Source organism: Balearica regulorum, chromosome Z (genome assembly GCF_011004875.1).
Source record: "Balearica regulorum gibbericeps isolate bBalReg1 chromosome Z, bBalReg1.pri, whole genome shotgun sequence".
Lineage (NCBI taxonomy): Eukaryota > Metazoa > Chordata > Aves > Gruiformes > Gruidae > Balearica > Balearica regulorum.
Genome location: NC_046220.1, coordinates 11,664,047 through 11,676,468, shown reverse-complemented (window position 1 = coordinate 11,676,468; position 12,422 = coordinate 11,664,047). Strand labels below are relative to the sequence as shown.

The window sequence follows — 12,422 nt, the reverse complement described above, 5'->3', positions numbered from 1 at the left end:
TGGAATTATAACAGAAAAAAGCAATTTGATCTACAGGTTAGAGTAAGGTTCTGCTGTATGTGAATAGGTTTTGAAATAAAAGGATGAGCATTCGAGGACAGTCTTGTGTCCATGTGTGTGCATGCATGCTTCTGTTTTGTGACATTTCCAGTCTGAAAAAAAATGGAATTAAGTTCAGGGAATTAGTAAATACTCACAGGGAAAATGCTTGTGCGACTGAATATGGCCTGACTAGAAAAAGCATTTATGCAGTTGCTTTACTACAGCCCTATCAGTGCGTGGGCTTTTTCTTTCTTTTTTTCTCAGTCTTTTTAACTCTCATCTGCATACATGTTGAAGGTGGTGAAATCTGTGGGGAAACTGTCATGCTTGAGAGCTTTGCCAAAAGCACCTAATTTCTAAATATTGAAATAAATACTAGAGAAGATAACTTTATGTGATTAAAAAAAAAAGCCAGGTGTTTTCCACCAGAAATGGTCTCCTTCATTCTTCATGTTTATGGGTATACATTTATCGACAGCATCACTTGCTGAATATTTTTCAAACTTTATAAAGACAAACCATGGATTTCGCATCTTTCTCATCCCAGCATCTAAATAACACAAGTGATCTCTGTGGGTGTTCACAGTAGTGCAGTCAAACATGTAATTTTGTCACCTGATCTCAACAGCCTTTTGTTGTGCAAGCATTTTGATGCTGTTCTGTCTTCCACATTCAGTCACTGCAGCATGCAGACCTTGAGTATGTCTTGATCATGCCTTGTAACCCTTGCTGTTTGAAGGTCTCTTGTGTGAGGAAGACATAAATGAATGTAGCTCTAGTCCGTGTTTGAATGGAGCCCACTGTGTTGATGGCAAGAACGGTTACCGCTGCACTTGTGCAAAAGGGTTCGCAGGTACACCATTTTCTGTTTAAGTCAGCCTTCACTCTTTCTGACAAAAAAATATATCTTCCTACCCTGTCCAAAGTATTTCAATCTCATTGCTCTATATTACATATACTATATGTTGGTATGGATGTACTAGATTCCCTAGGTCCATGTAGTCTCTCAGAGTCCCTGTAGTGTAAGTGTGGCTTCAGAAGGATTTACTAAGTGATCAGTCTGTTCCTAATTTTGCCATGAACTCGCTGTGTGATGTTGAAGAAAGAATAGGAACATTCACGTGCATGCAAATTTTTATTTTTAATTTTATTTTAAAAAGAAAAATATTATAACTGTAGACAAAATGGTCTATATTAAAATTACTCCCTATCCCATACTCAGCCTTCTACTGCTTTCATAGATTTCTGTAACAACTAGGTATATCTGTTAATGATCATGTTGCCAAAGAGCTCCACTACAAAATCACATGTAGTTTCTTCATTCTTCAGTTCTTGTAACATAGGGCCTCTTTCACAGCAGAAATCAGAGAATCCTGTGTTTCTAGCTTTCATGTTTCTCCTTAGAGTTAAGGTTCCAGCTAAAAGTCTTTTGTAGCAGCTTTTCATTAGTTGCTCAGAATAGTTTCTCAGGTGACTTCCTGATTCAGCCCAAATTACTCACATAATGTGCAATATCCATTTAAATTCCACACAGTTTGCTGAGTGTTAATTTCTACAATTGCAAAGATGGTTCCTGTAATTCTTCTATGACCACTTTGCCTTAGTTAATGGAGTAAATCGCAAACCTCCCTGGATACTCAGGTGTTTGCTGTTTCCCAGAAGATGGGCAACAGTTCTTAAAAAACAGATGGGTTAATAATCTTCTTAGGTCAATTCAAAGCAGAGCTGTGACTTTGTTCTTTTCTTCTCAGGTGCTCACTGTGAAATGGAGGTCAATGAATGCCTTTCAAACCCGTGTCTTAATAGGGCTATTTGTGAAGATCGAGTTGGCAGTTTCTCCTGCAAGTGCCTCCCAGGTTTTACTGGTGTCTTATGTGAAAGAAACATCGATGAGTGTCTCAGCAGACCCTGTAGGAATGGAGCTACCTGCAGAGATGGTATCAACAGTTTCAGGTGAAAAACAGATTGATGTAATAGAATCACAGAATGGTTTGGGTTGGAAGGGAACTTAAAGTCCATCTAGTTTCAACCCCCCTGCCATGGGCAGGGACACCCTCCACTAGACCAGGTTGCCCAAAGCTCCATCCAGCCTGGCCTTGACAATTCCAGGGATGGGGCATCCACAACCTCTCTGGGCAACCTGTTCCAGTGCCTCATCACCCTCACAGGGAAGAAATTCTTCCTGATACCTAATCTAAATCTACCCAAATACAATGTGGAAAGTCAGATTCATTGTGGTGCTTCAGCCTTCTTAGATTTCAGCAAACCGTTTGGCAGCCTGATCCAATATAAATGGTCCCCTTATGCACACTAAAGGAGATTTTAAAAGGTGAGAAAATAAATCCTAGTGTCCTCACTCTTTAAAAATTCCAAGGTAGGCAGCAAGAAAATATGCAGAGTTTGAAGCTTAAACATGGTAGGACTGCATGGTTTTAATACCGATCTTCCAAAAGAAATCCACTTTCCCAAGCTTCAAGGACTTGTCTTGCTTTCCACTAGAAGGATAGGTGATGACCAGTTATGTACCTGATAATAATATATTTCTATAGCCTGGAAGACAGGGATAGCTGTACATACTGAGAATACAGAGATTAAAACTTAAACACCGATGGAATCTTCCAAATATTTATTTTTATGCTTTAGGGTATCTGAGCTCAGATCAGAAGTTACAAATACCAATAGCAGTATCATATCCTAGATCACCGTAGAGAGATGGACCAGCTGTTACTGTCTGGGTTTAAAAACTCTTTCCCTCCCCAAAGTCCCAGAAGTTTTGGTGCCTTTCAAACACCTTGGTTTTCCACATACCAGAGGTTTTGATGCCTTTCTACTTCCTTGGTTTTCCCTCTGTGTAAGTATATGTGCCTGAAAGATATGCCATGTCAAGTACCTCTTGTCTATAATTCTGTGGACTCTAGAAGGCATGCTTCACTCACAAGAACGCAATGATTGCCTCTCCCAATTTCTATGAAGGAACACAGACATCGTGTTTCAACATTGCATTGTCCCTATCAAGAAGAAGTATTATGCAGCTAATAGAATTCAAGCATACTTGAACAACCAAAATAAAACTCTATTAATTCTCTTCTGTTGATTTTTTTTTTTTTCCCCAGTGTATGCCATTCCTATTGGTGGACCTGGCCTCACAGCCAGGATCCTTTGTTGTGACAGGAGCCGCCTTTGACATGTGCTTCTCTTTTCCTCTGTAGGTGTCTGTGTGTGACAGGGTACACAGGACTAAACTGTGAAGTGAACATCAATGATTGTGACTCCAGTCCCTGCTTAAACCAAGCCACCTGTGTGGATGCCTTGAACTCGTACGTTTGTAAATGTCCCCCTGGCTTTACAGGCAGCAGGTGTGAAACAGGTACACAGGACCAAGTGTCAGAACTAAGGTGGCATGACTGTCTCTGGGCAAGATTTGCACTGGGTGGGCTGATTTCATACAGCTTCCCCAGAAAGCAGCTAGGGTGGGACTCTGAGATGCTGAGTGGAGCCTGTGTGACTGCAGTGTTAATAAGTCTAACTGCAGACAAGTAACAGCATGTGTGCTATGTCATATTTGTATTAATTTCTCTTTTCTAAGGCAAAGTTCTATCTTTTTAATACCTAGTAGGTCTATCGAGTTTAATTTGTATTTTCTCTGTGTATCTAAGTTAATTAGCTCTTTCTGTTTCTTGTATTTCATGTAGGGCTTTGCATCACAGAGAGATTAGTATGTGGTAGTCTCAGCTTTAGAAGTCCTAAAGACATCAAATTCCCTATGGGCAAAAGGGCATCAAGTTCCCTATGGTCAGGCAAAATCAGTCACACCTAGTGAACCTCTTAGATGATGCTGGAGTTAGGCCACACAACCACAAGGCTCAAATCCATTTGTCTTTTATCCTCTCCATGAAAATTATAAAGTGTTATACTTGTGGCTGGTGAATCTTTAAACAGAAGCTGAAGAGTCCGCTTTACAGAGACAGTAGAGGACATACAGGTCATTCCGACCTGCCATCTTACGTCAGAGTATAATAACATTCAGCTTTCAGAAGAGCTTCACTTGGTACATTTACATGTAGTATCTTTGTAAAACATGTCACTGCATTGAAGAGCAGCACAGAAGTGCTGTTCCATACCAGTGCCGTGTATTTCAGTAAGTCTAGAACAGGAAGAAATATCTCTTTTTTTTTTTTTTTTTTTTTTTTTTCATCTTCACTCTTGTGAATAAAATGGATCCAGCTGATTACACCTCTTTGGATTGTTGGATTGCAGATGGATATGTCATTTCAGTGATAGAGGACTGAAAAGCAAGGTTCATGTTCATTGTTTGTTAGATAATCAGCTTCTTTTCCAGCCATTTTTCTTCAAACCCTGTGTGTTTTCTAGCCTTGGAAAGCTCTGTATGCTCGCTGATACTAGACTGCTATACATTCTTTCTACCTCTGATCAATATAAAGAGAATAATTTTTGTAGATGGATTACATTCCATTTTATTGCATTTGCTTAGATTCCATTTGATTGTCTTTCTGGGTTTTCAGGAATGTAGCTCTCAAAACGTTGTCTTTGTTGCAGAACAGTCCTCTGGTTTCAATCTTGATTTTGAAGTCTCTGGGATCTATGGATACGTCATGCTTGATGGTGTCTTCCCATCTCTTGGTGACATCACCTGTACATTCTGGATGAAATCCACTGACACCACAAACTATGGGACTCCCATTTCTTATGCAGTGGAGAATGGAAGTGATAATGCATTTCTTCTGACTGATTACAATGGGTAAATCACAGTTCTGCTTTTCTGTAGCTTACAGATGCCTTGAATTGATAAAGAAAGCATAGAGCAGAAGTCTGAATATCAGCTTTGCCTATTTGGGATAGAAAAACCTGCATCCAAACTTAGAAGTTTAGAAAGCAGGTTATTTTTGTCTGGACTACATTTACATCATATTTACATGATGCATTGAGACAACAGTTGGATAAAATGGAGCTTAGTACTCAGAGTACTTGTAGTGTGACTCCAAAAGCAAGGATGGACCCAAGGGGCAAGTTCAAGAATCCACTATGCCGCCATGACTTGAATTCTTCATGTTTTGGTACAGAAGCACATTACTTATTTCACTGTGCTTTGTATACAATAACCATAACTTTCAAGTTCTCTGAGATGAAGATATCTTGTATGATGGTCTCTCAAGGCAGATTTCTTGTATGGTGTAGACATGGTTACCTCACTTGGCAAATAACATTTCTTTGAGTCACGTGGGACAGGCCATGCTTTTAAAGTTGCTGTATGCAACTGAGTATGTCTTCACCTTCCTTCCATGCAGCTGGGTTCTTTATGTAAATGGGAAGGAGAGGATCACAGACTGTCCTTCAGTGAATGATGGTAACTGGCATCACATTGCGGTCACATGGACATGCACAGATGGGGCATGGAAAGTGTACATCGATGGAAAACTGTCTGATGGAGGCAGCGGGCTCTCTGTTGGCTCAAAAATCCCTGGTATGCTTTATTTATATTATACCAGACCTGTTGCCTTCATTCTGTTTTTATTGCAGAATTTGCTATGCCTGCAAGGAAATGTTTGTTTTGGTGTTTTTAGTATGTTTTCACATTTTCAACATTTAAGCAGGGCTCATGTTTGCTGTTCTTGTTAATAAGAACAGTTCCTTCACTAAGCCTCACTGAAGACAAAGTGCACATTTCTAGGGTAAACTATTAGGTAACTTATTTTGGAGGTGGCACGGTTTAGTCCACAAAGGAGTCTGTGCTGAACAGATTTTGGAATGGCTTTTTGGGAATAGGTTTCTCACACAACAAACTGAAGTTGAACCAACATTTCCCTTACAAATGTGTGCTCAGAATTGATTGAATTAGCTGCCTTCTGTTACTTTCAGACGTCTTTTTAAAGTTATGTTTGCATTTTGTCCTAACAAGGTGGGTTTTGCTATTTCATTGTTTCCTGTGATCAGCGGTCTCTCCAGTAATACCAGAAGACATGAAGAGGAATACCTTCAGCATTGAAGAGCTGTGAAAGGCCTGATGTTAGATGGCTGGACAGAGATTTCATTTTGATAGTGTTTTCATACTACCACTGTTCAAATTTACATAGAGTTTAACTTGGGTGGTGTGTCTGAACATTGAATGGCTAATCACCAATGTGCTTATCAGGGTTTGGAATCAAATTTGTTCTGTCTAACTTTCTAAGCTTTTGTTCAAAGCAGGAAGTGAAGCTAGCACTTTTAAAATATGCCCCATCTGCTCAAAGCTGCATTTTGCATTTCTCTGTGATATGCTTCAAACGCTGGGCTAGAAGTGGTCTGTTAGAGCCAGTACCATTCCTGAAGCAGCCATGTAAAGCTTCTGCTCTCATCAGTATGAGCTTAGAATCAATGCATGTTTGAGAGTCACTTCCAAATTGTTACTTACCTCAGTCTAACATAAGGCTTCCCAGGGGTTTGCTGAGAGAATTTGTTGAAAGTGGCTGGTCTCCTGCACTACAAAACCTTAGTAGTATAGGGTAGCAAAAGTTTTGTTTTGTTTAGTTTTTACTCTTCTTAGGGGATCCCTGCTGTAAGGCTTTTTTTCCTATCCCTGTTGTAATTCTCTCTGAGTTTAGGAGGTGGTGCACTTGTACTGGGTCAAGAGCAAGACCAGAAAGGAGAAGGATTCAACCCAGCTGAATCTTTTGTGGGCTCCATCAGCCAGCTCAACATTTGGGACCATGTCCTGTCTCCACAGCAGGTAAGTCCTTACTGCAGTGTTTGAACAAAGGGCTATGAGCATAGGATGAACATTTGAAAAGGCATTTCAAGTTAGCATATTGGATAGACCTCTGTTCCCACAGAAGTCAGTGGGGACCAGATGAAGCTCTGGCTTAGCGTAGTAAGTAGAGTACCTTCAAGCAAACCTAAGTGTGGTTAAATCAACAGAGAAGTCACCTTCTATTTTAACTGAGCCTTTCTCTATTATGTAGCTTTGAAAGAGAAATGAAGGCATAAACAAAAGCTAGCAGTCCTTTTAGAAGAGGGAGAAGACCCAATGAAATCTTTATCAATGCTCTGGATTAGGGGATCGAGTGCACCCTCAGTAAGTTTGCAGATGACACCAAATTGGGCAGGAGTGTCGATCTGCTTGAGGGTAGGAAGGCTCTGCAGAGGGATCTGGGCAGACTGGATCAATGGGCCGAGGCCAACTGTATGAGATTTAGCAAGGCCAAGTGCCGGGTCCTGCAGTTGTGTCACAACAACCCCGGGCAACGCTACAGGCTTGGGGCAGAGTGGCTGGAAAGCTGCCCAGCAGAAAAGGACCTGGGGGTGTTGGTTGACAACTGGCTGAACGTGAGCCAGGTGGCCAAAAAGGCCAACAGCATTCTGGCTTGTATCAGGAATACTGTGGCCAGCAGGACTGTGTGCCCCTGTACTCAGCACTCGTGAGGCCGCACCTTGAGTCCTGTGTTCAGTTTTGGGCCTCTCACTACAAGAAGGACATTGAAGTACTGGAGCGTGTCCAGAGAAGGGCAACAAAGCTGGTGAAGGGACTGGAGCACAAGTCTTATGAGGAGTGGCTGAGGGAACTGGGGCTGTTTAGCCTTCAGAAAAGGAGTCTGAGGCTTCAGTGCTCTGTTACACTGAGAGTGAAATTTTTTGGGACCTCCCACTTCAGATTATGACTACAGTTTCTGTCTCCTGCCATGCACTGCTATGAAGAGCCTGACTCTATATACTTGATTACCTCCCCATAGCTACCAGGGGCTGCTGTTAAGTGTCCCCAAAGCTGTCTCTGCTCCAGGCTGACCCAGCCTTGGTCCCATAGCCTCTTCTCACAAGGCAAATGCTCCTGCCCATCACCTTTTTGATGCCCTCCCCTGAACTTCCTCCAGCTTGTCAATGTCTGTCTTGTTCTGAGGAGCCCAAAATGGAATGCAATACTCCAGATGTGGTCTAAAAAGCACTGAGAAGAAGGAATAATTCCTTCCTTAGTTTTCTGGTTGTGACTTTATTCACAGCCAAGGATGCTGTTGGTCCTCATTATCGCCAAGGCGCACAGCTGGCCGATACTTAGCTCATTGCTTGCCAGAGTCCCTAGGTCCTTTTCCACACAGCTGCTCCCTCTCCAGGCTTTCCCCACCCGGTATCATTCAGAGATTTTTCCTTCCCATTTGTTCTTGTTGAATTTCATGAGGTCTGTGTTGGCCCATTCCACCAGCCTGTCAAGGTCCCTATGGATGCAGCTCTGTGCTTCAGTATACTGACTGGACTTCCCAGTTTGATATTATCTGCAAACCTGATGACAGTGTGCTCCATTACCACTTCCTGGTCATTAGTATTTCAATCCTGAAGGTCAGAAACAATGAAACTGTTGGTAACGCTTGAACAGCAAGGACTAATGTTCAAAGTTAGAGGCATTTCTTGGGAGAAGAGTCTTTGGATTAAAAGGTTTTGCTCTTCTCCTCTTTGTTTATTTTAAGGTTTTACCACCATTTGGTGGTTTATCACTGCTGTTATCCATGATCCAAATAAGAAATAGTAAAATTAACAGAAAATAGAAGTAAAGCAGAATCTTTGCTTCCAGCATCCAAATGTCTCCTCTGCTTCTTTCTCCTTTTCTTTGCTATTTTGGCTTTATGATTGATAGGTTCAGAACTGCCCAGCAATCTGCTACTGTTCTTGGCTTTTGGGGTCACCAGTTGTTGCATTGCCAAGTCAAATCTTCAGGTTTTTGTTCACTAGCAGTTCTAAAGCTGATAAGTATACATGTGATTTTACAGGACACACTGGTGAAGAAGTGTGATTTTCTGAGTCTTTCTCAGTAGTCACCTGTTTTTAATAACAGGCTTGATTAAATTCCTGTTTACTTCAAATGCAATACAGTTAGGACGAGGAAGAAAATCCTACCCTTCATTTATGGCGTCCGTATTACTCATCTGAAAAGACAGATGTGAGACCAGACAGGGAGCTGAGCCAAGTAAGCTTCCCATAAAATTTTTACCTCATTCATTTCAAAGCCTGGGATAGTAAATCGCTATCATTATCTGTTATTATCAGTTTTGTAATGGTCAGATGGAACTATTCAGTAAGTCTTACCTTCCTATTCTCAGCTGTAAAGGAAAGTAGGGTGACAAAATATGTTGCCCAGTGAATAACGTAAAGGTGAAGTCCACTTTTTAATATTTTTCTTTGTGTACTTTAGTTGCTCATCCATTTGCACATAAATTTTATATAGGTAAACCAACAGTCTCATAGTTTTGTTGCTAAGTAGACAGCCATAGTACTATGAGTTGTCTATATGGGACTGTGAGGTCCTTTCCAGCTCTTCCTTCTCCATCATATGGCTGCCTTTTCCACACTGGAAATTTTTCCCAGCAGATTCCTTACAGTTTGTTTGCAGCCCTTGGCCTAAGCATTTTCCATCAGCACATACTGTTGAAGTGAGTTCTTTGAAATGGCTTTGGATTAAACAGAGCAGGTTGCTGTCTTCTGCAGCTTATCTGACTCTAGAAGAGTCTGATCTGCCTCACTGGAGTTCAGGGTAGGGGGGATGTGGGAATAATTCTATCTGAGATTCATGGTGTACCTTCCTTTCTCACAAAGACAGACAGTATAGCACATTATTATTGTTAGTTGATTTCATCCACTGGAGACTTGACAGAAGCCAATCGTCCTTCTGGAAAGGCAGTTTCCCAACTGTTTGGCATGAACTGGGCACGCCTGTGCTTTTTAACCAGCTAGCTGTGTCCTGAAGCCATGCGCTACGTATTGTATGGGTAGGCTGGCGGTGCTGAGATGTACACAGCCCACTGGGCTGCTCATCTTTGCTATTCTTAATTCATTTTTTCACATTGCTGAAGGAAACATTCCTTTCTCCCTGCCAGGGAATTACTGGAATGACCCTCCAGCACAGAAGAGCGAAAGAGTAGGAAGTAATCTCGGTAGCCTAATTACTAACATGTTCTCGTAATTGAATAACCATATTTTCTCCATAGACCACTTCCCTTTCTGATATCTTCAAAGAAGAGGAAATCCTTAATTATTCTTTTACTGTGCATTTGTCCGCCTCAGGGCACATACGGTTTTTTCAGCAGTTCCATGACTGAGATGTGATTGCATCTGGCCTGGTGGGGAGGAATGTAGTGGGGAGAGTACTGTGCCAATAATACACCTTAGTCCCAGTCACCTTCTGGGACTATGTTTCCTTTCTGTTCCTGGAGTTATAGTGAACAAAGGCAATGCAGAGTGAATCCAAAGCCCTGAACTTTCATTTGCAGTTTTAAAACACTTTCATGTAGCAGAAATCTCCCTGAGCATTCAATGGAACTAAACAGCCTTCTTTTTTACAAATGTTGGGGTCAGGACATCTGAGCTCCTTCCTAGGGACTACTATGGAAAATTTATGACTTCCCATCATTAGGAGTCTGTCTGCATAGTCTTACTGTTGCATATAATTTACACTGATGTCTGAATAGCTTAAAAGTGCTGTGCCAACTGGGGTTGTAGTCCCCAAGTTCCTTCTATTGGTGGCCAGATAGAAATGGAATAATATTACTACATCTAATAGATTCTCAGAGTCACAGTGAAGAAGTAATTTTTTTATTTTTTTTACATTAAAATAGAATACTGAAACAGTTTTAGGATCCCATTGGCATTTCAGTTTCTTGTAGTAAGAAAGCAAAAGAAACCCCTAGTGGTGCCATTAAAGGAGTTATGTTTTAAATGGAAAACTTTTCCATCAAAGATACTTGACAAGATCTGCTCTCAAGATATTAATCTGCTGTTGGTCTAACTGTGTGTTCCTTTCTTTCTCCTATCATTAGTTTACCTATATAATTCCTTTTTCACTACATGGTTAGTTATGGCCCTGTCCTGCTTTGGTTGAATTTGATGCCAATACTGCTGTTAGTACTGGTGTGGGTAGGCTTTTGCCTGCAGTGTTTTGAAGAGCCACACAATAGCCTAGTGCATTGAATTCACAAAACTCTTGTCTTGGAAACAACAAATTGCTTTATTAAACTGCTCCTTTTTGTGTTTCTGTTCCTTAAATGTAGTGAAGTGCTAACAGAGTTTAAGAAATACAGATCTTCAACATTATGTTCCTTTTGACTCCTATTTGACATTTTTCTGCAAATACATCAAGTTTTCAAGGTTGCATTCTCATATCTACCTTTTTCTGTGAATAAATACGTTTTTCTTTCACAATAACAAACGCACTTGTGTTTCAAGAACTATGTTTTATACTTTGCCTGTATCACAAGTATGCCTTCAGGTATTGCCTCAGTACATGCCAGTCCACAGCTAGCTGCCTTAGTAAGTACAGAATAACAAGTAGTTCAGTCAAAAGCCTCTTGTGCTAGAAAGGATGAGCATTGCTTATTCATTATTTGTTCTAGTGTTGCATACAGACATGGAATATTTTTTTACATTCTTTTCCTACATGGTCCTTAAACAGCACCTAATCAACTGTTTTAAATCCATAGGTAAAATCTCTGGCTACATCCTGTCCAGAAGAACTCCAAAAAGGAAATGTACTAGCCTGGCCAGACTTCCTGCCAGGAGTTGTTGGAAGAGTGAAGATAGATTACAAGAGTATATTTTGTGCTGGTTAGAACTTTATTTCCTAGAACCCTGTTTTTCTGAACAATATTGTAAGACTCTTTTATGAGATCAAATATGCAGCTTGCAGCCTTTGCCCTGTTAACCTTGAATAAATTATTTTGATAATTTGACAGTTAGAACATTCCATCCTTCATTTCTCAAATTCCAGGGTTTTGTAACAAAAGTTCATTGGAATCTCTGACAGAAATTTATTGCTTCCTGAATTGAGATGGGGAAAGAGTGAAAATGGTGTTGGGTCAGAAGGAAGTTTTTCTTGTCTTTTATTCTAAATATAATTGGATAGTATTAAAATACCTACTGCATCCTCACCTCTTTTCCTACAGATTCCTTTTCTGATGTTATGTGTTGATGATTCTCAAAACCCTTTGAACCCAAGTAGAATGTAGCATACGTAACACTTCCCAAAGCTTTCTCCTGGATAAACTTATACAGGATCAAACAATCAGATAACAAATTTATTCATTTCAGCATATAGCTGTATCTCTTACTGTATGCCTATATTTTGTCCACAGACTGTCCGTCTTTGCAAGGATCCATACCACATCTGCGAGCCTCTTCTGCTGATTTAAAGCCAGGGTCAAAAGTGAGCCTTTCCTGTGACCCAGGCTTCCAGATAGTGGGAAACTCTGTTCAACACTGCCTTAACCTGGGACAGTGGACACGGCCTTTTCCCCGCTGTGAAAGTGAGTTGTTTCAGTGGGCTGGCAGGATTAGGCAACTCTAGCTTTTATTTGGACCCTATCACTATTCATGGCCTGTTTATCCCTGCAGCTATGATGCACTTGAAT

General features: G+C 40.8%; 1 protein-coding gene across 1 annotated transcript in view; it reads left to right on the top strand.

The window, feature by feature from the left end:
* SVEP1 (sushi, von Willebrand factor type A, EGF and pentraxin domain containing 1) overlaps positions 1–12,422 on the top strand; it is a 128,526-nt gene that overhangs the window by 72,667 nt on the left and 43,437 nt on the right. The window contains exons 23-30 of the mRNA XM_075739560.1: positions 782–895; positions 1,794–1,995; positions 3,252–3,409; positions 4,600–4,801; positions 5,349–5,524; positions 6,642–6,766; positions 11,496–11,619; positions 12,147–12,317. Of these exons, the coding sequence (XP_075595675.1) occupies positions 782–895; positions 1,794–1,995; positions 3,252–3,409; positions 4,600–4,801; positions 5,349–5,524; positions 6,642–6,766; positions 11,496–11,619; positions 12,147–12,317 (1,272 nt within the window). The remainder of the gene's footprint in view (positions 1–781; positions 896–1,793; positions 1,996–3,251; positions 3,410–4,599; positions 4,802–5,348; positions 5,525–6,641; positions 6,767–11,495; positions 11,620–12,146; positions 12,318–12,422) is intronic.